This window comes from Pseudonaja textilis, chromosome 1 (assembly GCF_049901715.1).
Source record: "Pseudonaja textilis isolate UNSWEBS1 chromosome 1, rPseTex1.2, whole genome shotgun sequence".
Lineage (NCBI taxonomy): Eukaryota > Metazoa > Chordata > Lepidosauria > Squamata > Elapidae > Pseudonaja > Pseudonaja textilis.
Genome location: NC_141990.1, coordinates 318,079,616 through 318,097,203, shown reverse-complemented (window position 1 = coordinate 318,097,203; position 17,588 = coordinate 318,079,616). Strand labels below are relative to the sequence as shown.

Here is a 17,588-nt window from a genome sequence, read left to right as displayed (position 1 = left end):
AGAGGGAAAGGGAGAAAAGAGAAAGGGAGAGAAAGAAAGAGACAGAGGGACGGAAGGAGAGAAAGAAGAGACAGAAAGAGAGAGACAGACAGAAGGAGAGAAAGAGAGAGCCAAAAAGAGAGACAGCCAAAAAGAGAAAGACACAGAGAAAGACAAGAAGGAAAAAGACAGAGAGAGAAAGAGAGAGACAGAAAAAAGGAAGACAGAGACAGACACAAAAAGAGAAACGAGAGAGAGAGAGAAGGAGAGAAAGAGAAAGAGAGAGGCCGAAGGAGAGAGAGAGAGAGAGAGGCAAAGAAGGAGAAAGAGAAGAGAGACAGAGAGGCAAAGAGAGAAAGAAGAGACAAAAGGGGAGAGAGGGAGAGAGGCAAAGAGAGAGAAAGAGAAAGAGAGACAAAAGGAGAGAAAGAGAAGAGAGACAAAAGGAGAGGAAGAGAGAGACGAGAGACAGAAAGAAAGACAAAAAGAAAAAGACAGAGGAAGACAGACAGAAAGAAAGAAGGAAAATGACAGAGATAGAAAGAGAGACAGAAAAGAGAGAGAAAGCGACAAAGAGAAAGAGGGGGAGAGAGAGACAGGCAGACAGACAGACAGAGAGAGAGAGAGAGAGAAGAAGAGACAGGAGAGAAAGAAGGAGAAAGAGAGACAGATAGACAAAGACAGAGAGAGAGAGAGAGAAGAGACAGGAGAGAAAGAAGGAGAAAGAGAGACAGATAGACAAAGACAGAGAGAAAGAAAGAGAATTAGAAAAAGAGGGAGAAAGAAAGAGAGTGAAAGAGAGAAAATGAAAGAGAAAGAGAGATACATTTCTACTTTGAATGGGAATGAAAAATTAGCACAGCTAATAGAAAAACCCAGCACACACCTCTTGCTGTTCGGCCCTTTTGGGGAAAAAAAAAAAAACATTTACCAGCCTTGCTTGCAAAGCAAAGCTGCACGGGTTCAAATCTCAGTGGCGGCGGGGAGGAGGCTGGGAAGGGCCAGAGGTCAAGCCTGGGAAAAGACGCTAGCCAGCAGGGAGTACAGCTGCTATCAGTCCAACTTCTCCGCAAAGGCGGCTCTTCCTCTGGCCTGAGAAGGGAGGTGGGATGTTGTTGGCGCTTGGATAGGACACCACTAGGAAATCCCCAGAGTTGCAGAACCAGGAGAAGATAAGAGCAAACCGGGTTTGTGGGCGGGACTGTATCTCAATTCAGGTTGACCGTTGGGAGAATGAAGAGAGGAGAGGTTGATGAGAAGACTAAGCCAAATCTGGCCTGATTTATATCCGTGGAAAGGAGACCACCCGGAAGGGTACAGAGTAAGCCAGGAAGTAAAATGGAGGTGATTGGTGGACTAATACAGGAAACATTTCTTAATCAAACCGGTTCACTGCCCATCTCACCAAAGGCGACTCTAGGCAGCCTACAGATGTGGAATAAAATAGGGAACGAAGCACTGAAACGATAAACAAGGATCTTGAATTTAAAATTCAATTAAAATAAAATTGCTTTTCTTTTCTTTTCTCTTTCTCTCTCCTTCCTCCCTTTCCCTCTTTTTCTCTTTCTCTCATTATCCCTCTCTCTGTTTCTTTTTCTCTCTCTCATTCTCTCTCTCTGTGTTTCTTTTCCCCTCTTTCTCTCCCTCTCTCTCCCTCTCTGTTTCTCTTTCCCTCTTTCTTTCTCTCGTTCTCTCTCTCTCTCCATTTCTCTTTCCCTCTTTCTTTCTTTATCCCTCTTTCCCTCTTTGTGTTTCCCTTTCTCTCTTTCTCTCTCTCTCTATCTCTTTCGGTTTCTCTTTCCCTCTTTCTCTCTCTCTCTCTATCCCTCTTTTTCCCTCTCTCGGTTTCTCTTTCCCTTTTTTCTCTTTCTCTGTCCCTCTATCTGTTTCCCTTTCTCTCTCTTTCCCTCTCTGTTTCTTTCCCCCCTCTCTCATTCTCTTTATTTCTCTTTCCCCCTTTCTTTCTCTCTCTCCTTCTGTCTCCTTCTATCTCTTTCTCTCCCCCTCTTTCTCTCTTTCTCCCTCTCTCCCTCTCTCTTTCCCTCTTTCTTTCTTTTTTCTTTCTTTCTTTCTCCCTCTCTTTCTCTCTCTCTCTCTTTCTCTTTCCCTCTTTCTTTCTCTCCCCCTTTTCCTCTCCCTCTCTCTCTTTCTCTCCCTCTCTCTCTTTCTCCCTCTCTTTCCTTCTCTCTTTCTTTTTCACTCTTTCCCTCTCTCCCCCTCTTTCTTTCTCTCCCCCTCTCCGTTTCTCTCTCCCTCTTTCTCTCTCTATTTCTCTGTCTCTCTTTGTCTGTGCGAAGGAGCAGGCGAGGAAGAATTACGATCTCGGAGCAAGGATAGGGCGTGGGGCAGATCGCATAAGCATCTGGACCCCTGAAAAGCGTTTCCCCGGCTGCCAAAGCGTTTAGCAAACGTCGGGCAGATCTAATTAAGCAAGCCAGGTTTTAAAAATAACCAAAGGCCTCCCCAAGGAGGCCTTGGCGTGGCCGACTGGACTATTATGTCATGCCCCGGGCCGTTTCCCTGGAGCGAACATGTGCTGCAAATGTGCTGTCGCTCGCTGGGATGGACAATATTTTTCCTAGCCAAACTTGAAAAACTTTTTTTCGAGTTGACGTTTTCTCCTCCTGAAAGGCTCTTTTGTTCCCTCGGAGAGCGGAGCACCTGGGGGAAACCTCTGAGCATCCTTTCCCTTTGCCGGGCTAAAGATATTTTTTTGTGGTCCTGATTAGGAGCCAGAGGCCCCCATTTCAAACAGTTTGAAATAGTCTGTTTTTCCACGAAGAGCCTTTCCTGATGGACCCCAGGGTGACGTTCGCCTGTTGCATGCAGGAAATCGTATATGAAGGGACTATTTAAAAGTGGAGGAACAGCTGCTGGGGGCTGATAGCCCGCTCTGCCTGTTTCTTAGGTAGAATAGTATATTGGAGTTGGAAGGGACCTTGTAGGTCATCTAGTCCAACCCACCACCCAAACAGGAGACCCTACAGCATTTCTGACAGAGTGCAGTCCAGTCTCTTCTTGAAAGCTTCCAGGGATGAAGCTCCCACAACATGTATCTTTCTCTTTCTTTTCTTTCTTTCTTTCTTTCTTTCCTTCCTTCCTTCCTTCCTTCCTTCTTTCTTTCTTTCTTTCCTTCTTTCTTTCTTTCTTTCTTTCTTTCCTTCCTTCCTCTTTCTTTCTTTCCTTTCTTTCCTTCCTTCCTTCCTTCCTTCCTTCCTTCTTTCTTTCTTTTCTTTCTTTCTTTCTTTCCTTCCTTCTTTCTTTCCTTTCTTTCCTTCTTTCTTTCTTTCTTTCCTTTTTCTTTCTTTCCTTCCTTCCTTCTTTCTTTCTTTCCTTCTTTCTTTCTTTTCTTCTTTCTTTCTTTCTTTCTTTCTTTCCTTCCTTCCTTCCTTCCTTCCTTCTTTCTTTCCTTCTTTCCTTCTTTCTTTCTTTTTCTTTTTCTTTCTTTCCTTCTTTCTTTCTTTCTTTCTTTCTTTCTTTCTTTCTTTCTTTCTTTCTTTCCTTCCTTCCTTCCTTCTTTCTTTCTTTCCTTCTTTCTTTCTTTTTCTTTTTCTTTTTCTTTCTTTCTTTCTTTCTTTCTTTCTTTCCTTCTTTCTTTCCTTCTTTCTTTCTTTCTTTCTTTCCTTCTTTCTTTCTTTCTTTTTCTTCTTTCTTTCTTTCCTTCCTTCCTTCCTTCCTTCCTTCCTTCCTTCCTTCCTTCCTTCCTTCCTTCCTTCCTTCTTTCTTTCTTTCTTTCTTTCTTTCTTTCTTTCTTTCCCTACCTACCTACCAACCAACCAACAGATTAACAGAGACGGAAGGGATCTTGTAGGTCATCTAGTCCAACCCCCTGCCCAAGCAGGAGACCCTACACCATTTCTGACAGAGGGCAGCCCAGTCTCTTCTTAGAAGCCTCCAAGAATGAAGCTCCCACAATTTCTGAAGGCAACTCCTGTTCCAAATTCCCTAACTGCAGGCTGTCTGGGTTATGTTGGACTCCAATTCCCATCTTCCCCAGCCAGCAGGGCAAATACAAGGGGTTTATTTGATCAATTGATTGATTGATTAGCGAGCAAGTTACACCACTGTGAAAAAAAGGGACATGGCCGGGTTTTTTTTCACACTTACGACCCTTGCAGCATCCCCCGCGGTCACATGATTCAATGCAAAATCTTGGTAGCCTCACATTTACGACGGTTGCAGTGTCCCGGGGGGGTCACGTGGTTTCTCCTTTGGCAACCTTCCGGCAAGCAAAGTCCACGGGGAAAGGTGGATTCGCTTAACAACAGTGGCAAGCGAAGTCGTAGAATGGGTCAAAGCTCAATGGACAAGCGACTCGCTTAGCAACATAAATTCTGGGCTCCTTTGAAGTAATAAGTTGAGGACTACCTGTTGAGGTAATTCCCCATTAGGAGAATGAGCGCATACAGGGACACGTATTTGAGAGGAGTGTTTGAATAATACACACACACAGCACACAGATACACTGTACAGTAAATGTAGGTTTTTACTTCCAGAAAGGTTAAGCAAAGTCCAAAATAAGCAGTCCAAAAGTCATTCACAAGTTAAATCAGTCAGTTTTCAATCCAGGGATAATCCAAATATCAAAATCCGGTGTCAAAAAACAGTTCAGTAACAGACTTACATTAAATCTAGTAATATCAGTCAATTAGAAGAAATGGAGGAACGGCAACATTTTCCAACAGAAGGAAACAGAGACGGAGACATACTCTCTTCTGAGACTAAGACTAAAACAATCCAGGTTTCTGGCTCCATCTTATGGCCGTTTGAGAAACCACACCTAATTACAGTTTTGCATTTTCTTAAAGAGACAGTTTTAAAATGCCTATCCTGGTTTATATATTTCTAACCCAAATATCTGTTAGGTGACTTATATTCCTAACACTACCTCTACATCCCTTCCCGCAAAGCCATTTCCTGACTTACCTCTGTCTCTCTTCTGCTCGCAGACCAGAGGATTGGCACCTGCTTCTCGGCACTGATCGGTGGACGGTGCGCAGGCGAGCTTCCTGGCCAGTACACCAAGATGCAGTGCTGTTGTGACTCCGGGCGCTGTTGGGCCATTACACAAACTCCTGAGATGTGCCCCGTACGGGGATCAGGTGAGTAATTTGCCTAAGACCCCCCACAGCTCCCTGGAGCAGTGTTCGCCAACCAATGGGCCAGGGATCACTGGTGGTCCGTGAGAAAATTTTGGTGGTCTGCAAAGAAATGCCCCCCCCCAAAGCAATGAATCCAGGCTGCGTGGGAACACAAGGCTGCACCGCCCACATGGCCCATGGGAACACAAGGCTTGTCTCGCTTGCATTGTGCACAACATGAAGTAGTGGGGGGAAGGGCAAAGGGGGGGAACTTGCCCCACTTGCCCCATGCGCCTGGCCTGGCCACCGGGCTGCTTCTTTCCGCTGCTTTCTTCTTCTGCTTTTGACTGCACGCAAGGAAAGCAGCCAAAGTCTTTCTTTCTCTCTCCCAAACTCCACCAGAAATGAGTCTTTGGGACCCTGCAAGGCCTCCTGCTCCAAAAGGCTGTGCACAAAGACTCATTTCTGGTGGAGTTTGGGAGAGAGAAAGAAAGACTTCTGCAGCTTCTACTGCTTTCCTTGCATGAAGCCAAAAGTCTCTCTCTCTCTCTGAGAACGGAGCTGGAGACGGTATTCTGCGATCCCAAATAAAGAACGATCGATCAGTAGGAAAACGGGGTGGGGGATTTTCCTCCAGTCTTTTTGGAGGGATTTTCCCAGGGTCTTTGGTCTGCGGGATTTAAAATGATGAGTTTGATTGTCCCTGAGGTCCAAGAAGTTGTCGACACCTGCCCTGGAGGGACTCGGGGCAACATCACTCTCCAGAGGAGGCCTAAAGAAGAACAATAGATGAGTTGCACAACAGTAAGGCTGCAAATCTGTTGTATTTCCTTCATTGGGATTAGATGCTTGGAGCTTCTCTTTAATTGTTCTCATCAATGTTGCCATGTCCTTGGGAACTTCTCTTTAGTTTTTCTCCCAAAAGAAGCTCCAAAAGACATGGCCATATTGATATGTGGCTGTGTCTTTTGGAGCTTCTCTTTCATTATTCTCATCAATGTGGCTGTGTCTTTTGGAGCTTCTCTTTCATTATTCTCATTAATGTTGTGTCTTTTGGAGCTTTTATTTTATTCTCATCAATGTGGCTGTGTCTTTTGGAGCTTCTCTTTCATTATTCTCATTAATGTTGTTGTGTCTTTTGGAGCTTTTATTTTATTCTCATCAATGTGGCTGTGTCTTTTGGAGCTTCTCTTTCATTCTTCTCATCAATGTGGCTGTGTCTTTTGGAGCTTCTCTTTCATTATTCTCATTAATGTTGTTGTGTCTTTTGGAGCTTTTATTTTATTCTCATCAACGTGGCTGTGTCTTTTGGAGCTTCTCTTTCATTATTCTCATTAATGTTGTTGTGTCTTTAGAAGCTTTTATTTTATTCTCATCAATGTGGCTGTGTCTTTTGGAGCTTCTCTTTCATTATTCTCATTAATGTTGTTGTGTCTTTTGGAGCTTTTATTTTATTCTCATCAACGTGGCTGTGTCTTTTGGAGCTTCTCTTTCATTATTCTCATTAATGTTGTTGTGTCTTTAGAAGCTTTTATTTTATTCTCATCAATGTGGCTGTGTCTTTTGGAGCTTCTCTTTCATTCTTCTCATCAATGTGGCTGTGTCTTTTGGAGCTTTTATTTTATTCTCATCAATGTGGCTGTGTCTTTTGGAGCTTCTCTTTCATTATTCTCATTAATGTTGTTGTGTCTTTAGAAGCTTTTATTTATTCTCATCAATGTGGCTGTGTCTTTTGGAGCTTCTCTTTCATTATTCTCATTAATGTTGTTGTGTCTTTTGGAGCTTTTATTTTATTCTCATCAGTGTGGCTGTGTCTTTTGGAGCTTCTCTTTCATTCTTCTCATCAATGTGGCTGTGTCTTTTGGAGCTTCTCTTTCATTATTCTCATTAATGTTGTTGTGTCTTTAGAAGCTTTTATTTATTCTCATCAATGTGGCTGTGTCTTTTGGAGCTTCTCTTTCATTATTCTCATTAATGTTGTTGTGTCTTTTGGAGCTTTTATTTTATTCTCATCAGTGTGGCTGTGTCTTTTGGAGCTTCTCTTTCATTCTTCTCATCAATGTGGCTGTGTCTTTTGGAGCTTCTCTTTCATTATTCTCATTAATGTTGTTGTGTCTTTTGGAGCTTTTATTTTATTCTCATCAATGTGGCTGTGTCTTTTGGAGCTTCTCTTTCATTCTTCTCATCAAGGTTGCTATGTCTTTTGGAGCTTCTCTTTAATCTCATGATTGCTGCCACGTCTTTTGCAAGACTGGTGCAGCTGTTTCGAAAGTAGGCCTTGGCTTTCTTGGCATGAGTTTGGTGGCTTGGGTCCTTTGCTATACAGACAATCCCAGTGGGACCTGTCTGCGGCTGACATGTAAGGCAGATGACTATGGACACCTTTAGAAGCAGCCAAGTCCAACCTGTGAAGAATGCAGCTGCTTCAGGGTTTCAAAGATACAGCACTTGATTCACATGAACGGCTTTGGAGATTCTTTCAAGAGCTTTCCACTTCTCCTCCCTCTCCTCTTTCTTTTCCTTCTTTCCTCCTTCTCCTTTCTTCTCTTCTGTTCCTTTTCCTTCTTTCTTTTCTTTCTTTTCCTTCTTCCCCCTTCCTCCTCCTCCCCTTTCTTCTTTTTTCCTCCTCCCTCCCTCTTTCCTTCTCCTTCTCTTTCTTTTACTTCTTTTCTCTTCTTCCTCCTCCTTTCCTTCTCTTATCCTCCTTTTCCTTCTTTCTTTCCCTTCTTCCTCCTCCTCTCTTTTCTCCTCCTCTGTCCTCTTTCCTTCTCTTTTCCTTCTCCTTCTCTCTCTTTTCCTTTCCTCCCTTCTTCCCCATTTCCTTTCCTTCCTTTAATTTCTTTCCCTCTGCTTCCCCTTCCTTTCCTTTCCCTCTCCTTCCCTCCTTCCTCCTTTCCTCCCCTCCCCTTCCTTCCTTCCTCCTTTCCTTTCACAACCGTCATAAATAAGAGTCAGTTGCCAAGCATCTGAATTTTGATCAGCTGACTGTGGGAATGCTGCAACGGTTTTAAGTGTGAAAAAAAGCAGCCCTAAGTCACGTTGTTCAGTGCCATCGAAATGTCGGTCACTTACCAAACCATTATAAGTCGAGGACTGTATGTACCGGTTGTGGGGGTATTTTTTCTTTAAACCCCTTCGATCAATTGGCACCCATTTTGGCAACATCCCCTGTAACTTTTTCAATCAATAATCAGGACTATCCTCCGTCTTTATTTCTCGCAGATGAATACCGGTGGTTGTGCATCGAGGGTCACCCCGTCGTTCCGGGATTCCCTGGCACCTTTCCAGGCCTTCCCAGCTTCGGTCCCAATGGAGTTGGGCCGGGGATAAGTGGCCCTGGAAGTTTTGGACCCAATGGAGCCAACGGACAAGGAGGCATCCCTGGATTGCCGGGGACCGGCCCCGGGAGTTCCAGCATCGGTGAGAGAGGGCGCCTTGTTGAAGAAACAGAGGGCGGGGGGGGGGGCCTTCAAAAAAATTTAGCAACTGGTTCTCTACCCCAGGGGTCCCCAACCCACCAGGCCCTGGACCGGTACCGGGCCATAAATCATTTTGTACCGGGCCGCAAACTTTGCTTGGGCGCTGCCATTTTGTTTTGACGGCACTTGAGAAAGTGCTTCCGGGTGAGCTTGTCGGTCGTCGGTTGGAAAGCGTTGTTTGGGTGCTGAAGGAATCCTCGCGCCTTAGTTTCGTCAAAGAGGGAGGGGGGCGGCTTCGAACGAAGAGCCGTCCCGATGGTGGAGTCTCGCATTACTCAGGAGGAAATTAAGAAAGAGCCCGAAAAGCCCATCGACCGCGAGAAGGGTACAAAGGAGGAGTTGAAGGTGGCGGGGAGACGTGGGGGATGGCTGGCTACCGGCTGGCTACCGGGCCGCAAAGAATGAATAATCGTGAAACTGGTCCCTGGTACAAAAAAGATTGGGGACCACTGCTCTACCCGGTTGCTGGGTGGGCGTGGTGTAGTTGGCCTCCTGCACCACGGTGGGGGGGGGGCTGTTTTCGCTCTCCCCAGGATCCGGAGGCTTTCCTCGAGTCTCTGTGAGGGTGAAAACGGCCTCTCCAGGCTCCGGAGGCCCTCTGGAGGCTGGAAACAGGACCATTTCCGGCCTTCCGGAGCCTCTGTGCAGGCCTTTCCCTTACCTGAGACCCAAAACAGGCTGTGTGGAGACTCTGGGGAGGGGAGGGGAGGGGATGGCAGGGTCAGCCAGGGGTGGGATTTGCCGGTTCAAACCGGCCATAAAATTAGCTTCCAGTTAGCTACGGATTTGCCCGAACCGGGGTGAACCGGTAGTAGCCCACCCTGAAAGAGAGTGGGTTAAAATCTGGGTTTCTGTGCCCGATGGGTACCAGCTGAGGCCTTTGGCTGCCAGGCAAACCCTCAACACAAAGTTGCACCCAAATTGTCATCTTGGACTCAGGCTGCAAGAACGGGAGGTTCTTTCTCAGGGTTCAAAGCACCCAAATGCCATCTGGCTAAATCCTCTTGCCTGCCATCCAGATGCGGGACTCAAACCAAGTTCCATCGACGAACAGGGTCCGAAGGAGGAGGAAAATTGGGGAGAGCCTTCAGGGAGGGTGCAAAATTTGACTGGGATTTGGGGGAACTCCCTTCCTGGGATGTTCGTCTAGCAGGCAATCCTTCCCATCCTTTCACAACCTGGACCGGTTTCCGAGCTGTGGACTTCAATTCCCACAATTCCTTCACGGGGGAATTCTGGTGTCAATTCGTAAAACGTGTCTATGCCTGATTTAGGGTTGCCATGAACGGATGGGGGGAGAAAGATTTGAAGGAGCAGTGCAGCCGTTCAAAACCAAAAGTGCATTTCATTCCTATCTTGCAAAGATTGTGACTAAGCTATTGGAATTTCTGCCCGAAAATCCCTAATTGGAGAATGTGATTGAGGACTCTCAGCTATGAACGTGTTTCATCGGAGAATATGAATTAGGATATACCCAGAAGACTGTGGGGGTGGAAACCAGGATCATAGGTGATAGTGAATTACATGTCTCAGAATCAGCTTCAAACAGGTCGTGCCGACATGTTCGCTCCTAATAAATCCTTTGAAGTTTTTGAAACTTGGCTCGAAGCTCATGATTTAATTAGGGCAATTGCCGGAATCCTGACAGTTGAAATTCACCCCTCAGAAACCGCTCCAGGTTGAGACCTAGAAAGTCATGGAGACCTTCGTAGATTAGTGTCTTCCTAAAAACTCTGCCATGTTCAGGTTGCTCCCCAAACCCCATAGATTTCTGGACACCCCCCCCCAAAAAAAAACAGTGGGCCCCAATTTGTCAAGAGGTTGCATCCTAAATTGCCCTCTGCTTGTCTGTCTTCTGAACCCCAATTACATCCTGGCGGACCGGATGGGGAAGGCATCTTGTTCAGTTTTCGGGGTGCCAGAAAGGGACATCTCTTCTACCCACTGGCATATCTGCCAGGGCTTGAGGTCCTGCCTTGGGGTGCACCCCATGGAGGACTTTGGAGACAAGTCATGAGGATATCGTGGGATGGACAGGGACATTTGTTGGATAAATGATTCTCCCAGTTTGGTTTAACTTTGGTTCATATCGAGCTGAGATTTTGAGTTGCCCTGTGGACGTCACCTGAGTCTGCTGGAAAGGGGGGAAGGCTGAGCTAAAGATAGAATAGATATAGATAGATAGATAGATAGATAGATAGATAGATAGATAGATAGATAGATAGATAGATAGATAGATAGATAGATAGATAGATAGATAGATAGATAGATAGATAGATAAATAGATAGATCGATAGATCGATCGATAGATAGATAGATAGATAGATAGATAGATAGATAGATAGATAGATAGATAGATAGACAAAGAGAGAGAGAGACATAGGTAGGTAGGTAGGTAGATAGATAGATAGATAGATAGATAGATAGATAGATAGATAGATAGATAGACAGACAGACAGACAAAGAGAGAGAGAGACATAGATAGACAGATGATAGAGAGATAGATAGATAGATAGACAGACAGACAAAAGAGAGAGACAGACAGACAGACAAAGAGAGAGAGAGACATAGATAGATAGACAGATGATAGATAGATAGATAGATAGATAGATAGATAGACAGACAGACAAAGAGAGAGAGAGAGACAGACAGACAGACAAAGAGAGAGAGAGACATAGATAGATAGATAGATAGATAGATAGATAGACAAAGAGAGAGAGAAAGAGACATAGATAGATAGATAGATAGATAGATAGACAGACAAACAAGATAGAGAGAGAGAGAGGGAGAGAAAGAGAGAGAGAGAGAGAGAGACATAGATAGACGATAGATAGATAGATAGATAGATAGATAGATAGATAGATAGATAGATAGATAGACAGAGACAGACAGACAGACAGATAATTGATAGAGGATGGATATAGATAGATGGATGGATGGATGGATGGATGGATGGATGGATGGATGACAGAGATAGATAGATAGATAGATAGATGATACAGTAAATAGATGGGTATGTAGGCAAGTAAATAGATGACATAGATAGATAGGTAGATAGTCAGTCAGTCTTGGAAGCAAACCCACCAACATCTGAGGCCCATCAGTGAATTTGGGTTGGGGGATATTTCCCAGAGTCTGGATCTTGCTCTAAAAGTCCTTTCTGTAAAAACTAAGATTCTAGTCCTCGTGGTTCAGCAACCCCGAAAATTGCTGTGTTGCCTCCAGGAAGGTCTTGAATTTTGATCAGGGGGGCTTGGTGTGCCGAGGAGGGTGTTTCTGCCCCTGGCAAGACCCCTCCCTGTGGAATTGCGGGGGGGGGGTGAGGGCTTTCCCTCCGCATGAACCACTCCCGCCGTCATGATTCCTCTAGGCACAGCGACGCTGAACCAGACGATCGACATCTGCAAGCATTTCACCAACCTGTGCTTGAACGGGCGTTGCATCCCCACCCCGTCCAGCTACCGCTGCGAGTGCAACATGGGCTACAAGCAAGACGTGCGGGGCGAGTGTATCGGTGAGCAAACCGCGGTCGGGGCAAAAGCCAGGCCGATGCTGGTTCCCCTCGGGCTGAGCTTCGGTTCACAGCCGAGGCGGGGGCTGCAGATCCCCCCAAAAAAGGGAAGAGGGCGACTTGGACGGTGAGATCAAACTCCTGCCCTGTCTTCATCTTCTTTTAAACAACCCCCATAATCCCTTGCAGGGAGGAGTCTGGGCAAACGGGAGCGAAGGGTTTCCTGGCCGGATGCCTTTCTTGTTGCCAAGGCAGAGTTCAGCAGATATATTCTCAGTGTACTCAGAGAGGTAAATATCTGCCTGTACCTGGAATTGAACTCCCAGCCTTCTGATTGTGATTCTAAGCCACTGTACCATTCCAACAAAGTCCATGCTGGCTCAAGAATTCTGGGAGTTGAAGTCCACACATCATAAGAATAGTTTCCCACCCTGGGTCAGATAAACACAGGTTATGACTCCCCTTCAAAATTCAAACGAACAAAACAGAAAGCAGCCGTTTCACAATTAAATCCAACGGAAAGAAGTCTTACAAGATAACGGCTGGCAGGAATCTCAATCCACAGCATAAATCTTTACTCTGTCCGGCAAACCAGTCCTGGCAATAAATCTCTAGTCTCAGAGCTTCTTGCTGTAACATCCTCACTCAAATAAGTCACTTTGTTCCTGGCAAATTATACCAGCCCAGCAGTGTCCTTTTATACTCATTGAGGCAACGTGCTAATTTACTGACTCGCTCTCCTCATTCACTCCAGCTGAGTTTGCCTTCTCAACCGTCTTCTATTTTTTACATTTAACCACAAATTTTCCAAGTTCTCATCTCCGGTAGAAGAGTCTCTCAAAACTTCCCTGTCAGCTATTCCCGGCTGTTGATCAGATAAGGAACCAGAGGAGGTCAAAGGTCCTGACAATTCTAATACATCAGGTCTGTTGTCCTTTGTCACGTCCATCTCCTCATCCTGGTTATCAGTCCAATCACTAAGCCATGCCGGCTCATATTTTTCTGCCATGACCTCCTCACTTGAACTCATATCAGTCACAGGAGCTGAATCCAAGCCCGGAGCCACAACAAACACAGGTGTTGCCTGCTGTGATCTCTTTGATTTAGGGTTAGCCTGTTGTGCAAAGCCAGGGAGGTGAATGTTAAGGGCCCTCGTAACAAAAAGGTGCAGGAGAAATCCACAAAACGATTTCCACAGATGAACAGAGTTGGGAGGGGCCTTGTAGGTCATCTAGTCCAACCCACTACCCAAACAGGAGACCCTACACTGACAGGTGGCAGTCCGGTCTCTTCTTGAAAGCCTCCAGGGATGAAGCTCCCACAACTTCTGAAGGCAACTTCTGTTCCACGGGTGGATTGTTCTCACTGTCTTGCTGCAAAGCAAGAAATCCCGGAAAGAATACAAGAAATCTAGGAAAGTTCAAATGTCAACATTTGTTCCCGACAAATGCCCCTCCCTCCAGCTCCTCCTTAAGCCTCAGTCCCCAGTTGTGCTTGTAGAGAGGGGTGGGCCGCTCTCCTTCCCGAGTAGCCGGGTCAGCCTGCACTGTTCCTGCCCTTCTCTCCACTCTCCGTGCTCGAGGATCAGGAGTGGGTGATCCTTGCTCATCGGCTGAGCTCTGTCCCTCGTATTCACTGCTTAGACTCTCTTGGTCATCTGGCCTGCCTTCCTCCCTGCCTACCAGCCATCCCAATCCTGAAAGGCCCCGGCCTGACTGGGCCTGCTTTAAGCCACCCGCTTGAATCCCCTTCAGCTCCAGTTCCCATTCCTCTTCCTCTGCAGAGTCTTGTGTTCTGACAGGGACCTTCATCCAATGTAATGAATCACAAACTTGTTTTTAAAAGGAAAAGCGATTGTATTGCGACGCTGGGAATTGTTTTCATTCCCAGCCAGAACTAATTGCAAACCGTTCCCCAAGATAAGCACCCACCTTTCAGGGCTGTGGAATGCTGCCAAAAACAGAAGTATCCGATGAATTATAACAGAAACCAACCAAAGTACAAGAAAAAAACCAACCAAAGCACACAGAGCTTTCAAGGAGGACTCAGAACCGATCGAACTATTTTGCTTCCTGCAAAGGTTTCGTCATTGAGGCCTGACTTTTATCCCTTATGGGAAGGGCAATCACCTCCCAGCCTTACTCCTGAGTCGCCCCTTCTGTTTCAGCTCCTCTCACCTTCGGGCAGCTCTGTGCATATGCACACTGGGAACAGGCTCCCCTCGTTCCTCTGCCTCGCTGCTGCCAGACTCCAAAGGCTCCGGAGGCAGCACCCCACTCCCAGATGGCCCTGGTCCCGTCTCTGCATCGGATGCAGGACCCTCGTCCGAGTCCTCCCCAGTCTCCCTGAACTGGTCCCCTTTCTTCCTCACTGTCTGATTCTGCTGCCGGCTGCCAGCGAACCACGTCAGGCTCCGACGGGGGCATGACACTCCGCAGGCAACGATGAGATTTGTAAAACCATTTGCAGAGAGATGCAATTTGCAAAGCGGTCCGAAGGGAATGGCAGATTTAACCGACCCAATTAATTTCCCGGAAAGACCGAATGTTAAAAAAAAAAAAAAATGGTCTGAGACAATTAGGGAACCCGTATCATTCATTCTGTTATTTGTCTTTATGGCCGTTGCTGTGTGTAATATTAACTGCCTGGCTCCTTGCTAGGATGTGACTCAGAGCAGATTAAAATAAAATCTTTCAGGTCATCTGACGTAAAAACATTTGGGGAGGCCAGCCTGGCAACGGTGGAGGCTTTTAAGTTATGGATGGGATGTCTCCGCCCGACAATTTTATGCTTCTCCCAATCTCCCCGAATCTATTTATCCAACGACCGGCGTGGGAATAAGGCTTGGGCCATTCATTATAATAATGGACCGTTTGGATGAAGATAAGTGATTGGGGCAGTATTTATTTCAGTTTTGTGAGGAAAGATGGCATCACAGATGCCAGGAGGCCTACGAGGCTGAAAAAATGGATTTTCGGTCCTTCCCCCCGCCCAAAAAAACCAACAACAATTGCATCTTCCTTCTGTTTTAACAGGGAAGGGATTGCTTTTAGGCGTCTTCTGAAAATGGACCGAAACCTTTTTCTTCCTTTCTTTCTCCAAAGGGGGCAGGCTTTGTTCTTGTTTTGCAGCGTTAATTCAGCGCCAGAAAAAATAAACACAGATGGCCGATGCTTCCCTTAACATCTTTATAAACGTAATAAGTAGATTTTACAAAACGGTTGTAGATTTCTCCAACATGGAGCAAACTCAGGCAGAAACAGGTTGCAAGTAACTTCCGTAGCAACTCAGGAGCTCGGAAACAGACCTCAGTTTCACTTTAGTTCAGCAGGCAAGCAAGCAAGTTGGTTTCATCTTCAGTAGACAGACTCAGAACTCAACATAGCTGCAGAGCTTTATATAGAGCCACACCTACGCTACTTCTAGTTTCAGTTTCCAAACAGTCATCATTGGCTGACTTAGTTGCTATGCCTATTCATCGGCTGGCCTTGCTACCATGCTCTATACCAGTTCATGAATATACTCCGACAGGTCTCTGATCTGTTAAAATAACCAAGAGCTTGAGGGTCTTACTAAAAGTCCAAATTCCCCCAATGAGTGAAGACCTCCCCCCTGAAAAAAAAAAAACACATGAAACATGCAAAAATCAGAAGGCACCTGGTAGCCCCTTTTCCAATCCATAATTTTTAGGAAAAGCAACTTTGTCTCAAAACTTAAGTGGGTTTTGCAGAGCACAGTGCTCAAATTAAACCAATATAAGTCAACTGGAGATAGACTATATAAAACCCGGCAGCCCAGGTTTGAGACCCCTGTCCTCCTGTCCTCACTCAGCCCCTGCCCACCTAGCAGTTCAAAAGTATCCGTGATGGGATTCATTTTATTTTTTTTACTACAGGTTCTGTGGGCGTGGCTGGGTGGGCGTGGCAGGGGAAGGAGACTATAAAACCTCCAGTCAGAGGTGGCATCGGCCGGTTCTCCGAACTACTCAAAATTTCCACTACCGGTTCCACAAGAACTGGTCAAAACCTCCGGAAAGCATGCAAATGCGAGTAGATAAATAGGTACCACTTCGTTGGTGGGGGGGTTGAGGAAACAGCACTCTGTGATGTCTTGCTGGTCACATGGCCATGGTAATGTCTTCAGACAGCGCCGGTCAAAGGGCTTGAAACAGAGATGAGCGCTGCTCTCTAGTGTTGATCACAAGTAACAGAATAAATATATGTACTGTATTTAAGTGTATATGTAGATACACACGCAAACACACACACACACACACACACACACAGAGATATCTCCAACTGTCTCATATTTACTCCCTCCCTCCCTCTCTCTCCCTTTCTCTTTACAAGACATGGATGAGTGTTCGAGCAGCCCCTGCCTCCACGGCGATTGTGTGAACACCCCTGGCTCCTACCACTGCAAGTGCCACGAAGGTTTCCAGAGCACGCCCACCAAACAGGCCTGCATTGGTAAGTTCAAAGGGGTGTGTGACGGCGACACTCTCCCTGGGATCCGTGCCTGGGAGGAATGGGAATCAAACCAGATGGCAAGGAGGAAGACCCACGTGGGGTCCAAAAAGTCATGACCCTTCCATTGCATCACGGTCACAATTTCCTTCACCTTATTTGGGACCCTTCGCTCCATACTTGGACCAAAGATAGGAGCCTCTGAGAATATTCCAGGCATGGGGTGTGGGATTGAACTGGTGTGTGTGTGTGTGTGTGTGTGTGTGTGTGTGTGTGTGCAAGACCCCTCCCATTTCAGGATTTTGAGTGGCAGAAGAAGTGGAGGGCCTCCGTAGGCGTACCTTGCAGTTCTTCGAGGCCGCAGTTTCTCAACCGATGTAGCTTCAACTCCCAGAATTCCCCAGTCAGCCATGCTGGCTGGGGAATTAGATATAGATTAATAGAGTTGGAAGGGACCCTGTAGGTCATCTAATCCAACCCCACGCCCAAGCAGGAGACCCTACACCTTTTCAGTCCAGTCTCTTCTTGAAAGCTTCCAGGGATGGAAGCTCCCACAACTTCTGAGGGCAACTTCTGTTCCATGGGTTGATTGTTCTCCCTGTCAGAAAACTTCTCCTTATTTCCAGGTTGAATCTCTCCTGGATCAATTCCCAACCCTTGTTCCTTGTCTGACCTTCAGGTGCTTTGGAAAATAGCTTGACCCCCTTCCTTCTCTCTATGGCAGCCCCTCAAATATTGGAAGGCTGCTCTTCTGTCTCCCCTGGTCCTTCTCTTCCCTAGAGTAGCCAGGCCCAGTTTCTGCGACCGTTCTTCGTATGTTTTAGCCTCCAGTCCCCTCATCATCCTGGTTGCTCTTCTCTGCACTTTTTCTAGAGTCTCAACGTCTTTTTTATAGTGTGGGGACCAAAACTGGATGCAGGACTCTAGGTGTGGTCTTACTAAGGCTTTATAGAGTGGGTGTCAGCCTTGGAAGTCATATTTTATTTGGAAGCTTCAAGGCTGCCACATTTAGTGCTGGGGAATTTGGGAGGGGGGCGGGTTTCACAGAGATGTGGAAGATGAGACTCAACAA

General features: G+C 46.2%; 1 protein-coding gene across 2 annotated transcripts in view; it reads left to right on the top strand.

Moving 5' to 3' along the window:
* FBN3 (fibrillin 3) overlaps positions 1–17,588 on the top strand; it is a 160,482-nt gene that overhangs the window by 35,178 nt on the left and 107,716 nt on the right. For both annotated transcript variants that reach the window (XM_087922591.1, XM_087922592.1), the window contains exons 8-11: positions 4,929–5,081; positions 8,283–8,480; positions 11,910–12,053; positions 16,400–16,519. In XM_087922591.1, coding sequence (XP_087778717.1) covers positions 4,929–5,081; positions 8,283–8,480; positions 11,910–12,053; positions 16,400–16,519 — 615 coding nt within the window. The remainder of the gene's footprint in view (positions 1–4,928; positions 5,082–8,282; positions 8,481–11,909; positions 12,054–16,399; positions 16,520–17,588) is intronic.